This window comes from Vanessa tameamea, chromosome W, assembly GCF_037043105.1.
Source record: "Vanessa tameamea isolate UH-Manoa-2023 chromosome W, ilVanTame1 primary haplotype, whole genome shotgun sequence".
Lineage (NCBI taxonomy): Eukaryota > Metazoa > Arthropoda > Insecta > Lepidoptera > Nymphalidae > Vanessa > Vanessa tameamea.
The window spans coordinates 4,319,943-4,342,303 of NC_087340.1; the positions used below are offsets into that span (position 1 = coordinate 4,319,943).

A 22,361-nucleotide genomic window follows, 5' to 3' on the forward strand; every position below is an offset into this window, starting at 1 on the left:
CGCAAAACGTTTTCGATCACGTGAAACTAACTAAACACTCTATTTTAATGGCCGTAAGGACTATTATTGTATGAATATTAAACCAGTTCTAAAGAACTACTTTGGATTTGAAGTAACGAATATGCTATAATGAATCTTATTCCTAAAGAAATACAATACAAATTTGGCTGTAGAAGAACGAACTAAATCGAAAAACCATTTTGTTGGTACTGCTGCGCGAACCGGTTCCTATCACGTGTAACTGACTAAACACTTTATTTTGATGGCCGTAAGGACTATTATTGTATGAATATTAAACCAGTTATAAGGAACTGCTTTGGATTTGAAGTAACGTATATGCTACAATGAATCTTATTTCTAAAGAAATACAATACAAATTTGGCTGTAGAAGAACGAACTAAATCGAAAAACCATTTTGTTGGTACTGCTGCGCGAACCGGTTCTTATCACGTGTAACTGACTAAACACTTTATTTTGATGACTCTAAGGACTATTATTGTATGAATATTAAACCAGTTATAAGGAACTACTTTGGATTTGAAGTATCGAATATGCTACAATGAATCTTATTTCTAAAGAAATACAAGAATCAATAAAAATTACGAAACAAAAAAAAAGTTTTCGTGGGCTCCTTATACGCTTATTTTTTTTTTATTACAGATTTAGTATTAACTGTTTAATAATATTATTAATCGGGTAATCCTCAGCCGTAATAGTTGAAATTACAAATAATTTAAAAATATTTCTTAACTTTTTTTTTTACATGCAATTAAGCACGGAGCGTGACGGAGAATTAGTCCAAATAAATTATAGGGTCGACTATTTTCAAAATTATATAATATGACTCCAGTGTTGAACATACATTATTTCAGTAATGTATCGTAAATATAGTAAGTTCTCGAACCTAAGAAAACAAATCGGTTTTTTTTATAACCGTTTCAAAGAACTGTTTTGAAAATGTAAAAAACCGGTTCGTTTCGTTTTACGTAAAATCAGGAATGACCCAGCACTAGTGGGTGGACGTGTCACTTTAATTTTTTTCTAATGCCAAACAAATCGGATACACGTACAACTTATATCAAACATATGACTATTTGTGTTGTTTTAATTATAATTAATACAGATTAAAAATTACTTCCACGTATAAAATATAGTTGGTTTTAAATATAATTACAAATATATTTTTTATAATTATCTGTAATAATAATGAAGCCCTCCAATTCAATTGCATGGCTGATGGCACAGTATTTTGTCGATTGTATTGTAAAGGATACATCGTAAAAAAATATTTTTATAAAACTAATCAGTAAACATTATGTAGGTTAGACGATATAATCGATCTTGTTGGAATTAAGATATAAAAACGAAAATAATTTCTAAATTAAAAAAAAAATAGACCGATGAATTAACTAAAAAAAAAAAGTTTGTTATATCTTTATTACAGCCAATAAAGATATAACAAACTTTTTTTTTAGTTAATTCATCGGTCTATTTTTTTTGCGTAATAGAAACTCTTTTATAACAGACAAAAAATATATAAATTTTATATTTAACCTAAATTCAAAAGTCAGAGGTTATCATCATATTAAGGATTGATTTAGAGACATGTTTACTATAAAATTACAAAAATAAAGAAGAAAGAACATAAATATTAATAAGATAAATGTAAATAAAATAATGACTTGTTTTGTACAAGTACTATTTAGGACGTGACCGTCGATTAGCGTCATTTTTCAACTTAGTGACAATAAACACGATATTACCATTACCATACCATACCATTTGAAAAAACATCAATTCCAGTTATTTTAACAAGAATTATACTGCCTCTATAATCTATAAAAAGCTATAGCCTAAATTGTTTTTTGAGGCACTTGGTAAAAAGGATCATTCTTCGATACTCAAGGTAATTTTGACGGAATTAATTTTCCGTAAAAGGGTTAATCGAGTTTTCCGTTAACTAACAAATAACTCAACCTATATCATTTTATCGACTAGAGGTTAATTATTTACCTTAGGGACCTGCTCAAGGTGAAAAGGATTTAATAGAACGTTATAACAAACCGGCGCGATATTACGAATTACTTAAATCCCTCACCTTAATTTTTAGGACGGAATTACAACAGGTTTTCTGAAAACTGGAGGAGCTCCAGCACTGTTACAGCTGAAAAAGCTTTTTAATTCCGTTCTCTTTGATGGGAGAACTCTGAAGGCATGGAACAGGAGTGTGGTCGTCTTGTTCTTCAAAAAGGGCGATAAAACCCTACTGAACAACTATCGACCCTTCTCACTTCTGAGCCATGTCTATAAACTGTTTTCAAATCATTACAAATCGCGCGCGAAGACTCAACGAATTTCAGCCAGTGGAGCAGGCCGGGCTTCGAGGAGGATTTAGCACCATAGATCACATCTAAAAATTGAGGAAGATTAACAGAGTACGTATACCTCGGGCAAACTATGTAGTTAGGTAAAAACAACTTCGAGAAGGAAGCCAATAGAAGGATTGTGGATGAGAAGAGCCGAAGATCGGGCTCATTGGCGCGCCTTGGGAGAGGCCTATGTCCATCAGTGGACTAATAGGTATAGGCTGATTATGAGTTTTATTCAGCTTGTCATTTACTTCTAATATAGGTAAATGGTAATCGTGAATATCACCTAACTGCTCAATTTTTTTTAACCACACCTGTACTGTATAATCTTCACCCACGGGATCAAATTCCCGTATCGCCCTATAAGTTCATTTTCCAGTAAACATTTCAGTAGTTTTCTAGAGGGTGGTGTCAGAGATTCATCATCTTCGCTGAAATCCCGTCGTTCTTGCCCACGCCTCCCAGGCCAGCGGACTTTATCGCCAAACTCGTTAGGACAATTCTGCTTTGTTATTTTTTTTTTTTACTATTATACTTTTATATTTTTTTCTATTTGTTGCTATCGCGACATCCCTCGTTTCTTTTTAGTTACCACGGTTGCCGTCGGCAACAGTCTCTCTTGCATAAACTAGCGAATGACGTTCCGAAAAGAATGGTTCGGGTATTCAATTCCTCTCACTGTATAATCGGATTTGACGTCACTAATAGTTACAGGTGGGCTTGGCGGGCAGTTCCAGCACTAACTGTCGTGAAATAGCTTTGGCTTTGGTTTGGCTTGGCATGGTTGGGCTCGGTTCGACTAACGTGGCGTTTCAATATTTAATTTTAAATGTCAATCAATAGAATACGCGGAATATGAACGAAGACTGCGTATCCAAATCCTCTGACTTTTCAAAACAAGAGGATCGATAAAATCGATGAAAGTTGATGTGCACATCCATGGAATAAAATAAATGATAGTTACATATTTATTTAAAGTTTTATTAATGAGAAGACATATTAACCTTATCATAAAATTATAATCAACTATTCGTTTTATTTATATTAAAATGATTTTGTTTAAATATTTTTTCAATAATTTCCTGGGGACATTATTACATCAATAGTATCAAAATCATATGGATTTATTATTTATTCTTCCTAAGTCGCTTGAATTCCACTACGACCATACATTCCATTGAACTAAAATAACATATAATGTACAATGAGAATACAAGATTTACATATAATATTATATGATAGAGGCAGAGACGAGCCTTGGTGTGATAGAATCCAGGTTAAGTCTTATTTAGCATTTTCTTGTTTATATAGGTTGAAATGTGGCGAACCTGGACTAACAGGTGACGACATAAAGGCTGGCATATTGAATAAAATAATAATTTATCTAAATTTAATAAAACATAATGTAACTTGCCAAACATCAGTCACATTTAATTAGGTAAACAACACATACCAAACATATTAACATGAATTGAATGATAACGAGGATGCTAGAATAAAGGAAGTATTGTATCTCAGCTTGTCTTAGCTTCTAATCTAATATCTAAATGACAAATAACTATGTTATTATTTAAGAAAATGATTTTAATATATTACCTTAGCCTAAATCCACAAATGCATGGAAAGAAGAGATAATTTTACCATCAACATTAAGACTATTTTACAGCTTCTAGAGCAATCAAAGTTACACTATTACGATGAAGTTAGTCTATAATAATATTTTTTTAGAGATACTCCAGAGATCGACAATACTACTAATAAATAACTAAAGGACTAAATAACAATTTTTAGTGCGTGTCTTATGTTTATACGACCACTAAAATTTTTGGGTGCAGGTTACTATAATGTTCCTGTTACTATTTCGCTTGTATAAATTTTTTTTCTTGCAAATTCGACTCCTTCAAATTGCTCACACATTTGAAAGGTATTTAACAACATGTGATTTTGTTATAATATCGTGGTTGAGTACAATAACGCCTTTAAAATGTATTTACACTTTAATTTACATAAGAATAATTATGTTAATGGTTTTTTGATTTATACATATAAACAAAAGAGTTTTAAATTATTTGCTACAACACAACTATACATTTATTTCAAGTGTAGATACTTGCAAGAACCACTGACATGAACAGTCTGATTTGGGCAATTATCATACCCAAAACAATAAATGAAATAGCAAAGCCACACTTGGCTGCATAGAGCAAGTAACAGTCAAAAACAAAAAATTTGCTCATAAAAATGAATACTAAAGAGATGAATCGTTTTACTGTACCATATTTTTACAATTTATTAAAATCACCTAGAATGCATTCAAATACCTAATTAAAAGAAATCTGATAATATATTTTACTGGCTTTTATTCAATTAGTCCTTCACTCTCTTTAATCCTTCAAAAACAAACATTTCATATGACTTATATATTAATGAATGGGTCACGACCTACGCTATAATATGTATAGATAGACTTGTGTGTGCTTGACTAAGGTGGAGTTACTGCACATCACACTCTATTCTCAACACTAATTCTAGGATGTTGTTAATAGAAACCTACATACATATATTATGTTAAAAATCAAAGTATAAGCTTTCTTACAACACTACTATTTAGAACAATAGATTTGATAATCTTTATTAGATTACAAATACACAAAAGCATTAATTTATTACTTAAATCAAACATCGAATGAATTATTTGCTTAATAAGAAGTTTGATCAAGTCAAACACATCAATATTTTTTAACTGGAATGTATTTTCTATTCAAAAAGCTTTGGTTATTGTAAGGACATATTTATTTATATATAAATAATTATATTCATAAATAGTGTTAAAAGTTTGAGCAATTGAATAAGAACTATTATGACTTGTTTATTCCTTAGAAAGAACTAATTTACTAGAATTTCCTGAACATTTGACAAATATTTTTTATACAATTTAGAATAATATGTAAAAATAATTTAATTTGTAAATTAATATTGTATAAAAATAATGACGTTAAGATGGTACATCTCATTTAAAAGTCAGAAATGTCAGTCGCAGTTACTGGATACAGGCAGTCCTCGTACTTACGGCATGTTAGGTTCTCGAAATACGCGACGTAAATCAAAACGACGTAAGTCGAGACATAATAGATTGCCTCGTTTATATCTGCTTGCTATGACATTGACCTCGCGACAAGTGAATTCTCCTGAGCCGGAAATCGAAACAATTGACGTATGCTTGAGGAATAGCGTTAAAAGATTGTTCGACGTAAGTCGAGAACTGCCTGTATTTTCTTTTATATATTGTTTTAAGTTAGAAAACACTTTGGATTAAGCTGTTACAAATGTGTCCTGACTACTAAAAATTGTAATGTATAACAATTCTTCTCATTGAATGAATTATTACCAAGAATTTGAATTTGAAATGATTAGCATGATGTATATTTTTAATAAAATTAAGAATTTTCAAATTTAATCTACCATGCTAGATGTGTTAATATAAATCAAGAGTTATTTAATCTTTATGGATTAACTAGGGATAAACCTGTTGCAATAACAGGGTGTAACAACCACCTATAACTTACTAATTTCGTCTTGTAATTCTGACAAACAGATATTTTATCCAGTTTCAGAAGTAACCGTCATGTCTTGGTATATAAAAAAAAATATATTTTCACCATATAATCGGTGTCGCCTTCTAGTGTGATTTATGGTCTACAAATATGTAGTTAGCTATATGTACTTACTTCTTTATTTCTTAAGATAGTTTAGTTTCGAACATATTACATACTCTAAATCTTTCACTAGACAATGAAGAGGATAGATTATTTTTTTTTAATTTACAGAAAAGTGGCGTTATTTTTTATTTTAACTCAGTCCAACATAATGCACAGTAATCATAGTCATTTTAACAGTTTAAGGTAAAATCAATAATGCTAATAATTTTCACGTCGTGACCGAAACTATTTTAAATAGCTACGATACAGCATTTGTGAGCGGGACGTTTCATTCTGTTGCTCGAGGAGGAAGATCATATCCCTAAGATTAATACGCTTGAGACGTGTTCTCAGGGCCAGCTGACTCCGTCCAGACTGTTGAAAATAATTATTTACAATTTTTAAGTTATTAAATGTTTGAAGGATGAATTTTAGTAACATAAAAATTATATTCAATGTTAAATAATTGATGATAAAGTATTTATTCTCTTGTTAAAGTTTAGAGATTGTTTTTGTTATTGGTATTACACACAAATAACACTCGACTATTACTGTAATTATTTTGAATACATCATTCTTTAACAACTATGAAAATATTTGTATGACATAAACTTTGTCTACTTCATAATAATTATAAAAAGACTGGAAATTATATAATTATTTTATACTTACAATTCCACCAGATCCATGGCTAGAAGCACCAAGAGCGCTATCTCCGGAACCACCAGGTCCATCGAGACGTGGCTTCTTGCGAGGCCCGATTGCTTGTAAGGCCGTCAAGTTTGCCTCACGCTGTCGTAACTCTTCTAGCTCGGCTCGCTGCATCTCTTTAGCCTATAAAACAATTATAGAATGTTTATGGTTTCTATCATGATAAATTAATAATGCCTATGGTTTTTGCCTTCTCTTAAAAAAAGTTTTAAACGTGTAACTTATCATACATAATGAGTACAAGATAAATGTCCAAAACAGCCTAATTTAAAGTTGAATTTTATAAAATATTTAGGAGTTGTAATAAGTAGTGCAATTCCGACCAGGCCGTCGTTTGGATTGCATAGCACGATGAGTGCGACTTTTGGTATGTTTTAAGGTAACGACTTTGGTGCGTTTAAGGTATGTTTTAAAATCAAGCTACCACGGAAATGTTACCTTAGCTTTCAATTTTGCCTGTTCAGGGTCCTCATTCTTAGAGCGAGACTTTGCAGCCCTGAGTAGCATCTCCCTTTCAGAGTCTTCTCTGCGCTTCTTGTCCACTCTATCCAACTCTTCAAGGAACTTGAGCTGTCCCTTAACGTCTTGAGTTGTTTCATACCTCAAATCCGACTGCTATAAGGAAATAAAGGAAGGTTAGTATACAATATATTATTGAAAATATAAAATTTTAAACCTATATAATAAATTGCATTTAATCTGCTACACATTGTCATTTCGCCAACAAGCTACACATATATTTATTTAAATACTTCGCAAATAATGTTAATTAATTCTATTAAACAAACAAATTTTGTAGATTTCATTCATTTATGGAAAAGAAGTCAAGAAACATATTTAGATATTTGAATAAAAGCAAAAATACATGTTCTTTGAACACATTATAAATAAATTCACATAACTTTAGTGTTTATTCTTTTAAGAGGCTGTGTCCCCATAAGTTATGTAATTGTTGGTATATTGAATTGCAAACAGAAATTGTCATAAAATTTCATGAATACGCATCTTAATAATGCCTTGGTGTTATTTTATTTTTGCTATTTAAGAACTAATAGCAATAAAAGTCACCCTGAGACACCTCCTCCATGGTCGCAAAACTTGCAAGCATTTTATTAGATATTAGGAAACACATTATATTGAACAGTTTATTGGCTAAGCATTTTAGACACATTATCTCCATAGAAGCAGATCAACAGTTGCTCGTCCTTTGATGTATTATAAAATATATTGCGTATTTCAATTAAAGAATATGTCTTATTCATATCCACAGTTGAACGAAAAAATATTCTAGTTAATATTTAGCAAACAAAAAAACAACAAATTTTATTACAAAAAAATCACTATGTATATAAATCATACACCTGTGATTATGAATTTTGATTTATTTTCTGTCTATGATATACAACTTCTAACCTTGGTTATCGTGTCGATCCTATGCTGAGCGATCACAGCCAACTTCTCTATGAGGTTCTTTAGTCGTTCGTGAACTGCGTGGCAACAGATTCCTGCCACTTCTGGTGAGGGCTCCTCGAGTCCGTGCTTGGCTGCGACCGCCTTTAATCGAGACTGCATCAGAGACAGCGGGACCAGGTACTCGTCCTTACATGATCTGAATAAAAGACATTTAAATATTATAATGTTAATTAAATTATTAAAAAAATATATTATAACATTACATTATAATTAGTTAGCCTTTTCGACTTAGAATGCGGTCAAGTCTTTTCTGAATTTCTAGTTTTATTTTTTGAATTTAAACCAAATTCAAATTTACCTGATATTTAGTTCATTTAGGTATATATGGTGTTTAAATAAAAGGTTGTTTTTCAAATTATTTCTTTAACTACATATTTATGTTATATTATATAAGCTTACCTGATTTGTGTACCAATCATATCGGTAGATCCCAGGATCCGTTGCGTTTCCTCAGCCAAATTAACGCCACCCATAGCGGCGACATCGTTGATATCGTCATCACCTGCCATCTTATCGTCAACGAATGGTTGAGTGAATTGCATCGTCGCTTTCTTCTCCTTGTCTTTGAGGAGGGACTTTCCGGCCGTCAATACCGCCGACAGGGCCGATGAAGTTGACGTCGATCTTGTGAAGCCAGACTTGCTGTTCACCGGCATAGTCTTACCGACCTTGGTTACATTCAGCTTGGTATGAACGGGAATGTTCTGCAGAACTGCTATCGTGCTGCCCGCTTTTGGTGGCGGCTTTTGCTGGAATATTCGTAAATATTCTGATTATATAGCACAGTATATTATGAACTCGCAAAAGTTATGTTTATTTATTTATTTATATTATTTATTTATACTTTATTGCACCCAAACTTAAAACTAAAAATTACAATATTGAAACAAAGAGTTGCATGAGGTGCAACAGGCGGCCTTATCGCTCAGCAGCGATCTCTTCCAGGCAACCTTTGGGCAGAGGATCATAGTATTTACATATATGGGAAGGGTACACTAATTTAAGTCAAAATAAAATACATACATAATATAAAAATGTTAACACAATACACAGATAACAATAAATATATATAATATAAATATATACTATAATAAATATTTACATAAATAAATACATAAAATATATATATGAAAAAAAAAAAAAAAATAAATAAATAAATAAATAAAAAGGAGATATAACAGAACAAAAAATTAACAACGACAACGACTGCTTAATGCGACAAGTAAAAGTCCTTAACCATACTTTTAAAAACGGCTAACGACTGTGCGCGTCTTATAGCTAAGGGTAATGAATTCCAAATTCGAGAAGCTACAACAGTGATGTTTCAATTGTTAAATTAATTCTGACACTAATTATTTAATTATATGTAATAATATACATGCAGCTTACTAACAGAGTTAAAATGTACTTATGGAGAGAGTACATCTGCAAAAAAATTGTTATAAAAAAAAGTAACAAGCTACGACGACATTAATGATAACAATTACCGATTCCATATTGAAAATTTCTACACATTTTGCGTATAAATTATAGTTTGTTTTTAAAAACTTTTGACATATCTACTACAGCACGCAGAAGCTTATATTTAGTGATTTTATGAATATGTATAAACAAAATTTACAGATTGATATTTCTTCTTGCTGTGAAATGACATTAGACAAAGATATACACATATTTTTTTAATTAGTACAAATATCTGTAATTTTCATCCATATATACATAATTAAACAAAATCTCTTAAAATTATAAACAAATATAAAAAAAAATAAAGAAATGTCCAATGAGAACCTAGAATATTTAAAAAATAAATGGTGCAAAATTCCGTTGCATTTAAAAGTATATTATCATAAATAATATAGACAAGCGCTGGTAAAAAAAAAAAAAAACTAAATGATTAGCGATATTTAAAGTAACATTCTTAATGCTACATGACATACAACTAAATATAGACATCCAAATAACACCGAGTGCAGTATCTACTGCAACGGTGTAGAGCCATAAACTAGGAAATAATGAGCATACATTTTTATATATTTTATGCGATACTTAATACAATAATATGTAATATGGTTATGATTTACTATTCAATATAATTTTATATCAAGATTTTAATCTTTGTTTGTGATTACAATTTGTATTATTGATTTGATAATACTTGATAAGTGATGTTAGGGACCGCTCAGAACAATTCCTAACTCTCATCTTCATCGTTTAATTAAATTCTTGTAAACGGATTGATCTTATCACCACTATTATACAGTTCATATTCATCTTATAAGCACTACAATTATCATCATAATTCTTGCCTTGTCCCTTTTACTTGGGTAAGCGATATGAGCTCCACAGCAATTAAGAGACAAACTCTCCTATTTACTGGACTAAATATTCATCAGACTTGTATAATGTAAATATTTCATGTTTCCTGGTCGCTAAAAGGAATGTATAAAATCCATAGTTTTGCTCATTATAAACTAGAAAGCCACTTTAACAATAAAAAACGACACATCTACAAAAAATATAAATTTGTAGAGCTGTCCGGAATCATTCGTGAGCTGTAACGTAACAAACTTCCTATTTATAAAAACGTGTATAAAATGACCACACTTGACAATTCGATTCAAAAACAAAAAGTCTTAATGTACTCATTGTTCTGTCAACTGTACAATTTGATGTCATATATAATATGTACATGATAAACATGATAAATATGAACGGTAAATCCTCTAGTTACAAACTTGTGACGCTGAACAACCTGCTGCAAGGACAACTTAAAAGGAGCGTCGTTTGAAGGTTCGATTGACTGTTTCGCTTACAATTTGCACAAATTCTGTCGCTTTTTTTTTCGTATTTCATATATTTTATAAAAAATATTAACAATATTAATATTTATTCGATGTCGTTTTATAATTAATATTGACAATTATTTAAAAATCAGGCTACGACAGATTGATTTTTCTGAATGATTCCGAAAATCAATTAACCCTCGTATTCAAAGATAATTGGCGTTTATGTGTTAGAATAGGGCTGCCGTCCCCTAAATCGAGACATTTCGGTATAAAGAACATCGACCATACCCTCAACATGATTGACTATATATTATACTGAACAAATATATCGAAATTAATACTGAAAATAATTACTTTTCAATATAGTCCAGACTTCAATTAAAACTGTTATGTCTTTCCACCGTTTTGGTATTAATTAAAGGTTTCGACAGCAACCCTATAGTACACATGACAATGCCAGTGACGTATTTTCCTAAGGTTGGAGGGGACGTTCGTCCGAAGGGGTTATATCGTAGAGTATTATTTATCTCATAGCATTTTATTTGTTTTTTACTATCGAGTAGGATCGGCCGATAATTTTTGCTTGAAGCAAAAAAACATCAAAAATACGTCCCTGGCCAATGCATACGAGGGCACAGACAAACCTGCGCGACACTCTGCACGGTTATGTTAACCGGTATCGGTGAAGGCGGTTGGGGCGGGATCATTGGCATCACGGAGGGCAGGAGGGGCGTGAGAGTGGAGCTCGAACTCCCCTCGTCATCTAGCTGCCACAACCACGACTTATAACTATGTCACGTTCCACCAGTTAATTAAATATCTTTCTATACAACCTCTTCGACATGTGTCAGTAAAATGCACCGTGTGTTAAGTCGTACTGATATTTCAGCTCGTAAAAGATAATCGACATTTTAATATTGTTATTTTAGTCATGAACACTAACAACCTTTAATTTTTTAATAATTGATTATTTATTTCACAAACTAATCTGATATTATTATTATAAGACTATATATATCGTGCCCAGTATACTTGTGTCGAGGTCGTGCTAACAGTTAGCATTATGTAATTAGCGTAGCATTAATAGTTTTATGTGACCTGATTGTAATAATGCTATTAAAGCAATGCAAGCGTTTCACTACGCTGCCTACCGGTTTTACATGTTGTGTGATATTTGATTACGTTTTGAAAAGAATTGGAAAGCAAGTTTATTAGTTTGACAAAACTGTTGGTTAGTACTAAATATTATCGACATATTCTGTTGTTGGTTTCATTCGCATTGCCTTTATAATTATTGTTAGATATATAAAAAAAAAGTTTTTAGTAATATTTTGTTAAGGTGAAAATAATAATTGTTCAATGTGCTAAGAGTCTTACCATTGGAATGTTAGAGGAAGCGAGAACCGGCTGCGGCGCGGGCCCGGAAAGAGTTGAGAAAGCGACATGGGGTGAAGGGGGGTTTATTCCTTCGATCACCAGTTCTTTTATAACCAAGGATTGCCTTAGTAGCGGTAAGCTTTTCTGTGAAAAAAAATGAATATCTAACATGAAACATACATATTTAAATCAAAACACATGGACCCGACGTTGAATATTTACTTTTCAATATCCTTGTTTAAAGAACGCCTTTCTGATCCTGACTACGTAAGTAACAATACATTTATTTATGAAAACAGTAAACTACTAATGCGACTTACCTTAAGGAATCCTATTAAACAGGGTTGTGGGCTCGCATTGAGCAAACGTTCGAGCCTATCACAAAACTCTTCAGGCTCCACCTGGGCGTCTATCAGTTCTTGGATTAGGTTCCTCACATTCCGCTCGACAGACTTTGGCTCTTTGCTGGACAGATCTAGCAGATTGGCAAGAAAATTCCTGCATTTCTCCTTCGTGTTGTCTAGAGGTTTCTGAGAAGACATATTGATGGATGACGATATTTTTAGATTTCATACAAAAAAAGTCAAGAGTAACTCCGAAATGTAAATGCCATTTTTCAAAGTTGAAAACATTTTCTTGTATACATGTGTCACTTGTGCACGTAACACATGCTAAGTAATTACACTGTTTTCGTGTAATTGGTAAAGTACAAACCGCTATACTACGAGATACGATCTCGGTCGCATGCCGGCGTCAACTTCTGGAGTGCAAAAGGCGATAGTTACTCAGTTGCAAAACTTTGACAAAGATTATGTCACTTTACGGTAACACAAAAAGAAAATCTAGACCAAATTAGACATTTCTGCGTAGACAGACAGAAAAACAGCGAAATTCCGATTATTGAAATTGCACTAGACCTTGTTAACAAAGTACTTGTAGTAGAAGTTCTGAAATAATTTATAGTAAACCAAGTTTTATTCAAATATTAAAAGTTAAATACTAATTCTAATAAAATAAGTCTTAGCGTATACATTTAAATGTCGCCGATCTCATTATAGACACGTTCTGAGCAAATATAGATTTATCAGTACGTTTCTGCATTACAATTTTTTTTTTTTTTGAGTTGCTTAACTATAAACTTGGTGGGATATTATTTACTAATACTGATATATGTTACCGTTTTGACATTGTTGATATACATTGCTAAAATCGACGCGGTTACGCCAGAGTCGTCAAGCTATCTTATATAATTATTTTATTGGTTTTTTAAAAAGCATAGTTGTGCGTCCTCAAAGTATAACATTCTTATAAAAAATATGCAATCGCTCCTTTTCCAAACAAAACAAATCGCATCGATATCAGACTCCTCGCTTTGCATTCACGATAGTCACCACTGAGGAAATCGCTTAAAAGTCATGCAATACTCCTGATTTTGCACCTGGAATTAGATTTATGTCGAAAAAATAATCATTGCAACATCGTGTACTCTTATCAAAAAACCTTACAATTTTACTAAGGTCCAATTAATTGACATTTCATTGAATAGTAAATATTTCACTCTCGTTTTATACTTTGAAGTGAGATTTATTTCAAACGGTCAATGTACTTAACGTATACGATGTCACCTCTTTCACCTGTACAGTGAGACTGGCTCACACACTGGTCGCATCTGAACGCAATTTAAACTAATTTATGACACTTAATGATAGTGAAGGGTCAACGCGGTGGCTCGTGAGCAATAAAACTGGCTTTACCATCGTTAATAATAAATAGTAAATTATATGTTCAGAATCATTATATCCGTTCATATACCTCAATTTGTACTAACGATGTGGATATACTTTGTTATTTGATAAAATTATAAACTATTAAATTAAAAAATCAGAAATCATATATAATATACTGTGTTTTGTTGAAACCAATGTACATATATTGAACACAATTAAGTTTGTATTATTTGTATTACCGCGAATGTTTTGTCTTATTTTTCTTCAATGTTTTCCCAATAGTGCTACGTGCTTAGTTTTCAACTATTAAGCTGTTTTTTTTTTTTTAAGGCCAATATTAACATTATTTTCTTACTCAGTCAGAGCAATCTGAGCTATTACCGAAATATATTGAGTCCAGAATTTTATAGTAAAAAGGCTATAACAAATAAGATTTAATGGCAGCTTTTTGTAACGTAAGGAGGAATTAATGTTTTCTTAAGGGCAAATTAATAACAATCAGTATTTTTTTTTTTAATTATCTTTAAACAAGTGAGCGATCGAGTTTAGTTAACACGTTAACACGTTCAGAGACATGAGGTCTATTTTTAGAAAATTGTTATTGAATGTGTCCTTTTCTATACATCGAAAATACCATATATTTTAGAACAAATTCAGTTACGATTGGGTCCATGACGAAACCGATATATAAGTAAGAAATTGTAATACAGTCGTATAATATAACATATAACTTTTTAGGGCGCACTTTTATTAGATTTATTATACTACTAGAAGTAGGAAGGTAATCGACTGAATGGACCACCTGATAGGCATTATGATTATCAGTCTCTGCATCGATTCTCTGCATTCTGAAAATCCCATCTTACGTCGCTAATGCTTCTCCATTCACTAACTGAGTTCCGTAAAACAAGAACACAACAAAACCTGGTTCTGATAAATGTTGATATTGTGTACTTGTTTTTAATATTCATAGTCAAAAAAATATAAATGCTGTTGAAATACTAGCAATAAGTTGCGATTTTTTTTTTATTAATTTGCTCAAAATCTATTTTTAATTAAAAGGGAATATTCCAAAAGAGATCGTATTTTTATTAAAATAAAGGATAACATTTTTTTAATAAATATAAATTTATAAGAGTCCTAGGCATTTGAATATTCCGAAAATATTGTTTTTTTTTTCCGAACCATACATTATCCTACTTAGGTTGCAAGTCTATTGAAAAGATAAAGATAAACAAATATAACGGAGTCAGTAACTCCTGTAGGGTAAAATTTAAATATACTCTACTTATGAGAAACTCTTGAGAAAATATCAAGGTCGTTGGCGCAGTCCTTTGATCTGCGAGCTGCGAGCTGAGAGACGAGGAATCTACCAGTATGGTTACTTTATATGGAGGTAAATGTATAAATGTATAAATATAAGGAAGCGAAACTCGGCAATTGTTACGAAAAAACAAATTATATGACAATTTCTATTCCTAATAAGCAATTATTTTGAACTACATAATAATGACCAATATCAGCATATCAGCTTCTACTGTAAGCGATGGTTTCATTATCAAACATGATCGTGTACCAGTTACCTGCGTCGTCACAGTGGGTTGTTGGGGCTGGGGTGAGGGAGTCGGGATGGTCGTCACCGTGGGGAGCTGTACCGGCGTGGCGACCGGCCCGCCCGGCATCTGACCTGGCATCTGGTTTGCCATCTGACTGGGTGAAGCGACACTGGTCGACAGCGTCGCTACGCCTGGATGCTAGACAGAAGAGACGAGAATATTTAAAACCTCTCATCCTCACATTGTTTTATAACTAATCAAAATATCCGTGCATTAAAACCTATTAAGCCATAAACAACTTTATTTATTTACAAAAAAAAAAAAAAAAACAAACTTATGTTTCTGTCGATGCGAACGCTTAATGTCGAGATAAACAAGATATTAAATATAATCACATATCAGAGTATATACATTAAGATAATTACCTCTAATTGTATTTTGATCAAACAGTTAACAAAGGTATCATTTATTATATGAATACAATAAAATTATTCGGTATTAACACGAACGGACACAAGCACATCGTATAAAAGCAGTACATAATTAAGCTTCGTTATAATTTTATCTCAATATGGTCACTGCGTGCAGAAGAGTGGGTGTCTTTCGCATGACCACGAGCGCTTAGTGAGTGTTTCGGTCGTATTACGTCCTCTTGTTTCACGCTATTTTGTTTTTACAATTATTTATATAATACATATATTAGGTAAAGAAATATAATCCGTTATTCGTCTTAATTTAATATTTAGTTCTTTAATTTCTAGTTAAATTTTTGCTTATTGTGCTTTCTTGCATGCGTGTAAGTCACTTCCCTCTCACCTTATTAAATGCCAAGCGTTCTATGCGAAGCCGTGATTTCGGGATGATATTCTGTACTGGTTTAATTTAAAACGTCGTCCAAGATGGTTGTTAATTCTATGATTATTGCGTAAAACGGGATACACGAATATCGGGATCATTTGACGAGTAAATAACGAACGAAGAAAATGTAGAAGACATATCTCTGTAATGATTCGACAACGACATCGCTCATGAAACTTCGCCTGATATTCGTGCAATTATTAAAAAACTATTAGTTAATTATAATTAGTATTTTTAATATTACCAATGACTGGAACGAGTTCCGGTTGCGTCTTACCTTGTTAATTACCTTACAACATGCACCGCCACCGTATTTGTACATGCACGATTTGTTTGAAATTGGACAAATAAACATAACGACAAAGGGTATCGCGTTGTCCAATCCCATAGGCCGGTGAGTGGGGTGGCGAAGTTTCGTTGCCTACTTACTGCCGGCACAGTCGACAGCCGGAGCGTCTGCGGCTGAGGCGCCGTGAGAGTGCTGGCCGCGGGCGCGGGGCCGACCCTCAACAGCTGGTATTGACCATTCTCAGTCTTTAACAACAAATGACCCTGTTGCCCCTGTTGTAGACTTTGAAGTGTTTGCAGCGTTATCTAAAAATGAACGCGTCGTTTCAATTTTCACTATATGTTATGAACGAATCTCGTCACCGTTGCTGGTCTCAACGTCCGATTATGAATCTAAGCAAAGTATTGATAATAGAACACAATTAACATAAAGAAAGTGCGGGCGATGATAGTGAATGGGTTACCTGTAGTGTGGGTTTGTTAGATGTGTTGAAGCATGTTGAATACATTACAATTAGTTGGTTTATCTTATAACAAAAAGCACCAATAGAACACCTACTGTATTATACAAAATCATATAAATTTCATATGATTACATTTCGCATCATAACGAATACGTTACGTTTTAGGCTTTAATAATAAAATTAAATACTTATCTTAAATAAAATTACAACATGTTCAACACCAATAAGTCTGATCACATCGAACACATATATTGTATATTTGTCAAAAACAAATGATGAGAAATACAATAATAATGAAATTTATGTTAGTTGCTTAATTGTTACACTCAATTTATAGTAATTAATTAATGTATTCTTTACATCACTACAATCATTGTATGTCCAATACTATATGATTATAATAAGCGTCACTCTGAATTGAAGGAATAGAATAATTTCGTTTTTATTCAAACTAAGATTTACTAATGAATTAGTATCATTATTTAATTTATACTAAAACGTCATATTCGTTGAGTCCACAACATTTATTCCATTCCTTACATATCAAACTATTTCATAACGATCTGCACAAAAGGTAAACAAAATGAACGAACAGTTTATATTTTCACAACTGAGAGGTCCTTCACCACTATTCGGATAACAAAACACAATAACTCTTTACCACGTTAACAAACTTAATATACCATTTTCAGTTAAGAATATCAAGTAATTCCAATATTTACATTTTGTACAAATTCTAATAAAAAACGAACCACGCGTATAAAGTGTCTTAATAATACGAAGTACTATTTAAGATTTCCATTAATAACGGCTACTCGAATTATGATTCACTATTCAAAACGATATAATCTTATCTTCACATTGAAATATAAAAACTATATTAAATACACTTTATAGCATCAAAACACTTTGAATTCATTTTTCTTTCTCAACAGTTTATACAAATTGTATTTAAATGAACGTCATCAATCTGTTTTCAGACAGAAGACGCTACCGTTTGTGATATCATTGTCCGAACTGCGTAACAGAAATCGATATTTTAATACGAAAATAGACTATATCAATCAAAAGCATATTGTGGTGCAACGATACGATTATTTCGATGCGATATCGAAATTTGAAAGGTATCATCTAATTCGAATATACAAAAACGAAACTAATAAATTGTATAGATTGCAGAGATGAATCAACAGGCTATCGGACAATAAGCAATGCTTAAAAATCAAAACAGTAAAATATCGATAATAATTTTAAATACAATGTTTTTATTTAATTAAATTATTAAGTATTCCTTTCAATATTAATTCGAAAGTCAATTACGTTTTCTTACAAAAATCAAAAATATCGTATTGTCATTCGAACGCCTACAACCAAAAGTTATGACACCATTTTAATAGTTCGATGCACTAAAAATTTCTTCCGATACATTAATAGCGGGCGAGCAATATGTAAAATTAACATAAAACTTGTTTAAAAATTCGCTTTTCACACATGAAGTCGCAAAGTTCGAAACAAATACTATAAACATAAACAAATAGTATGCTGTTAGCTTCGATATAAATCGTAAGTGCTAAATTTCCGCCATTCGCAGCCGTATCGATTGCATCCTTATCACTTTGTCAGAATTGCATTTTCAGTCTATGGGTCAGTTTTTTCCTTGTCTATACACGTTACTACGACGTATTTTTATTATTTGTTAGTAGCATAAAAAAACGTGCAGTTACTTATTAAAATTTTCAATTATTTGGAAACGTAATATTTTCGTTCGTGGAAGTTTCGTCGATAAAAAATGTGGTTTGGGTACACACAGCTTTCATTTAAATGATACTTTGACTATAACAGTAAAAAAAGTTATTTCTATACAGATATAATACACAGGAAGGATGCAAGCAAGTAATCAAGGCAATTCGTTTATGTTCATCTGCACATTAAGGACAATTTGTATAACACTCAAATGATGCGAATATGCAAAGGATCCCGTCAATGGGGTGTTGCCATTTTAGAAGGAGAGAATTTGATGTAAACATACATTTTTAACAAAAAAAATGAGGCATATGTATCACAAGAATCTTTTCATAGTCCTATTGAAAATTAATCCTATTATTAGTACAAATATAAGTGAATATGTACATATTCAGTTGTAATTCTCTATAAGGTTGTTCCGAGACCTATAATGAAATATTAGTGTGTAATCCATATTATTTCTAGCGTTCCAGATGAATGACATGTTATTTTGACATATGAAATATTTACATGAAAACAAATGAACCACACATGCATAATTATTAAATTTTATATGATACAAATGAGATCTTAACACATCTGCTTGTGTTTGTTTGGAATGTAACAATTAAGTCTAACACTGCAGTAGAAAGCATGGGTCACATGAAGAAGGCAGTATACAAAAGCAATACAATTGTAGTAATTGCACAATATATGAATAATGTAAATTGTATATGTAACAAAACTTAAAATAAATGCTGTGGAATTGATTTTTAGGTTTATGCTCCGCAATCAAGCAAACATGTTTTGTGCAACAAACTCTGTGAGACCCATAGTTAAATTTCTTGCAATGAAGAGAAAATGTGGTAACCATGTATTTATTAATATGTTTCATTTTTAGTATTCATAATAAATCAGGGGAAATGAAACTCATTTCCTTCAAAAGATACTGATTACATCAAAGAGTACAAAAGTGTGGATTGAAATTCAAAGTCATGAACATAATTAATACTCAACATATTATTTACTTTAAGTTTACAATATTTACATAGAAATTGACCTAATGTTTATAATAAATACTCTACAGATTGGATATCATTTTTAATTAGGAAACATTGTATAGGCAAACAATGCTATAGGCAGACACAAATAAGTTTTTTGTTGTGTTCAATTTAAATTAATGCTGTTTATGAAATAAAATTAAAAAAATAATCTCTAATTATTTTTAACTTATTTAGTTTCTTTTATACCTAGTTATCCTACGAGTTTTCAAGACAGTAGAAAAAATTGTATATTACACATTTTGCAAAGGCGAAGCTCTTTGACATTGTCAAAATACTTAGTCAAAGTTGCAGTTTATTTTTATTTACAATAAATTTGAATATGTTGTTATAATCAATATTTTGTTATGTTAACCTTTTGTAAAATAATTTTACAAAATGGAATATACAAAATTTGTTGTGATGTAATTATTTACGTTATCATAAATATATTGTTGTGAGCTGAGCATTTGAGCAAACAGAAAGTAAACCAACATTAAAAATGAAAATTTGATTCGATCTAATGAGAAATATCATATTATTAATGTTGCATGCAAGTATTCAATGCAATTGCAAATGCAATTTGTTTATAATTCATCTCGTGCTCGGCGGTGAAGGAAAACATTGTGAGGGGAAACCTGCATGTGTCTAATTTCAACGAAATTCTGCCACATGTGTATTCCACCAACCCGCATTGGAGCAGCGTGGTGGAATATGCTCCATACCTTCTCCTCAACGGGAGAGGAGGCCTTAGCCCAGCAGTGGGAAATTTACAGGCTGATTATGTTATGTTTATGCAAGTATTCAAATATTTATAAACTTATGTTTGTATGCCCTATTTCATATTTTTATTTATATATTTTGCACAGTTAAAACACAAATACCACACAATGGAGTTTTAATTCAATGTAAAACCAAGGCATGGAGTGCTCTTCGTACAACATCAAAATGAATGGGCACTTACTCCAGGAGCAGCTGCTCTAGTTCCCACCACCTGTGGAGTCCCAATAACAACTCGCGGAGATACTGTAGCTACAGACTTCTGTGACGCAACAGCTGGAGCGCCCGGTCGCATATTCAATATCTGCACATTGGGCAATATAGCAGGTTGTGCTGTACCCAAATTCTGTGTTGTTACTACTACGTTTTGCCCTCCTGGCTTATTAATAGTCATAACATTTGGTATAGAACCAGGCATGCTAGAATTCACTGTCATAGGCACTGTGACCATATTAGGTTGCATGCCAACTTGACCAGAAGTTGTACCCTGTTTTAAAACCAAAGGAGGTTGCATACTAATCGTTTTGTTCCCAGATTGAGATACTACACTACTTCCCTGTATTAAATGTGATATCTGTGCCTGAGACGAAGATAAATTAACGCAATTGTTCGAAAGAGACCGAATTGAATACGGTGTATTACTATCTGACACAGCCAAACCTTGTACTTGCGTACTAATAACTTTTAGAGGTTCACCATTATTTGAAACACTTTGTGATACGTTTGATTGTGATACAAATGAAGTTGGAACACTAAATGATGCACAAGAAACGAGGGATGGTTGAAAATTTACACAACCTATATCACCATCACTTTGGTCCTGGTTATATTTTTGTCCATTAATGGTATTTGCACTTGAAGTAATATTAAGATGATTAGGAATAACATTTACTAAATTGTTCTGTGATGATATTGACGAAACGGACGTCACTAAATGATTTTCAAGCGAACCCACGATCGCGTTTACTGCATTCTCATCAACGTCTATAGACAAAGCTTGCTCTAAAAACTCGGCTGACGCCATTTTATATTAATCGGCGGATGTAGCTAGCGATGCCCTTGTCTTAGGCAAACCGGTAAAATTTAAAGCGGTTTTCATTTCTTTCAAAATAAAAACAATAGGCTTATATAAAAGTTAACTGAATATTTTAAAGTGTGTTAACGTTTTACTATTATTTTTATATATAAAATAAAACAGAACACGTATCATACAGTACTTTTATTTTTACAAATCACATTTAAACATTAATACATTTTAACTTAATAATACAACATTATAATCAGTACAATAATCTTACCTTAAATTACTTTCGCCATTAAAGCCCCAAACGAACTGAGAGCTAATCTATTCACACAGTGCTTTTAAAAGCCGTAACCCTTCTTACATTTACAATTTATTTGTCTACCCGCCTTGCTGATTTTCTCACATTTTAATAAATATGGTCAAATCATGACCATATTTATGTACAACATATATTACTTATTTTTAAATAGCTTACAATCATAACGATA

The 22,361-nt window shown here is 31.9% G+C and overlaps 1 protein-coding gene and 1 long non-coding RNA gene across 2 annotated transcripts in view; one reads left to right on the forward strand and one right to left on the reverse strand.

The window, feature by feature from the left end:
• Positions 1 to 22,361, forward strand: part of LOC135194607 (uncharacterized) — a 441,435-nt gene that overhangs the window by 215,130 nt on the left and 203,944 nt on the right. The gene's annotated exons all lie outside the window — the stretch shown is intronic.
• On the reverse strand, positions 5,780 to 21,879 carry LOC135194608 (transcription initiation factor TFIID subunit 4-like). Its single transcript, XM_064220222.1, has 10 exons — positions 21,034 to 21,879; positions 16,985 to 17,149; positions 15,725 to 15,895; positions 12,735 to 12,944; positions 12,415 to 12,558; positions 8,651 to 9,000; positions 8,192 to 8,387; positions 7,217 to 7,393; positions 6,740 to 6,901; positions 5,780 to 6,442 (listed from the first exon to the last, which is right to left on the reverse strand). The coding sequence occupies exons 1-10, from the start codon at positions 21,871 to 21,873 to the stop codon at positions 6,314 to 6,316; spliced, it is 2,544 nt and encodes an 847-aa protein (XP_064076292.1). The 5' UTR covers positions 21,874 to 21,879; the 3' UTR covers positions 5,780 to 6,313.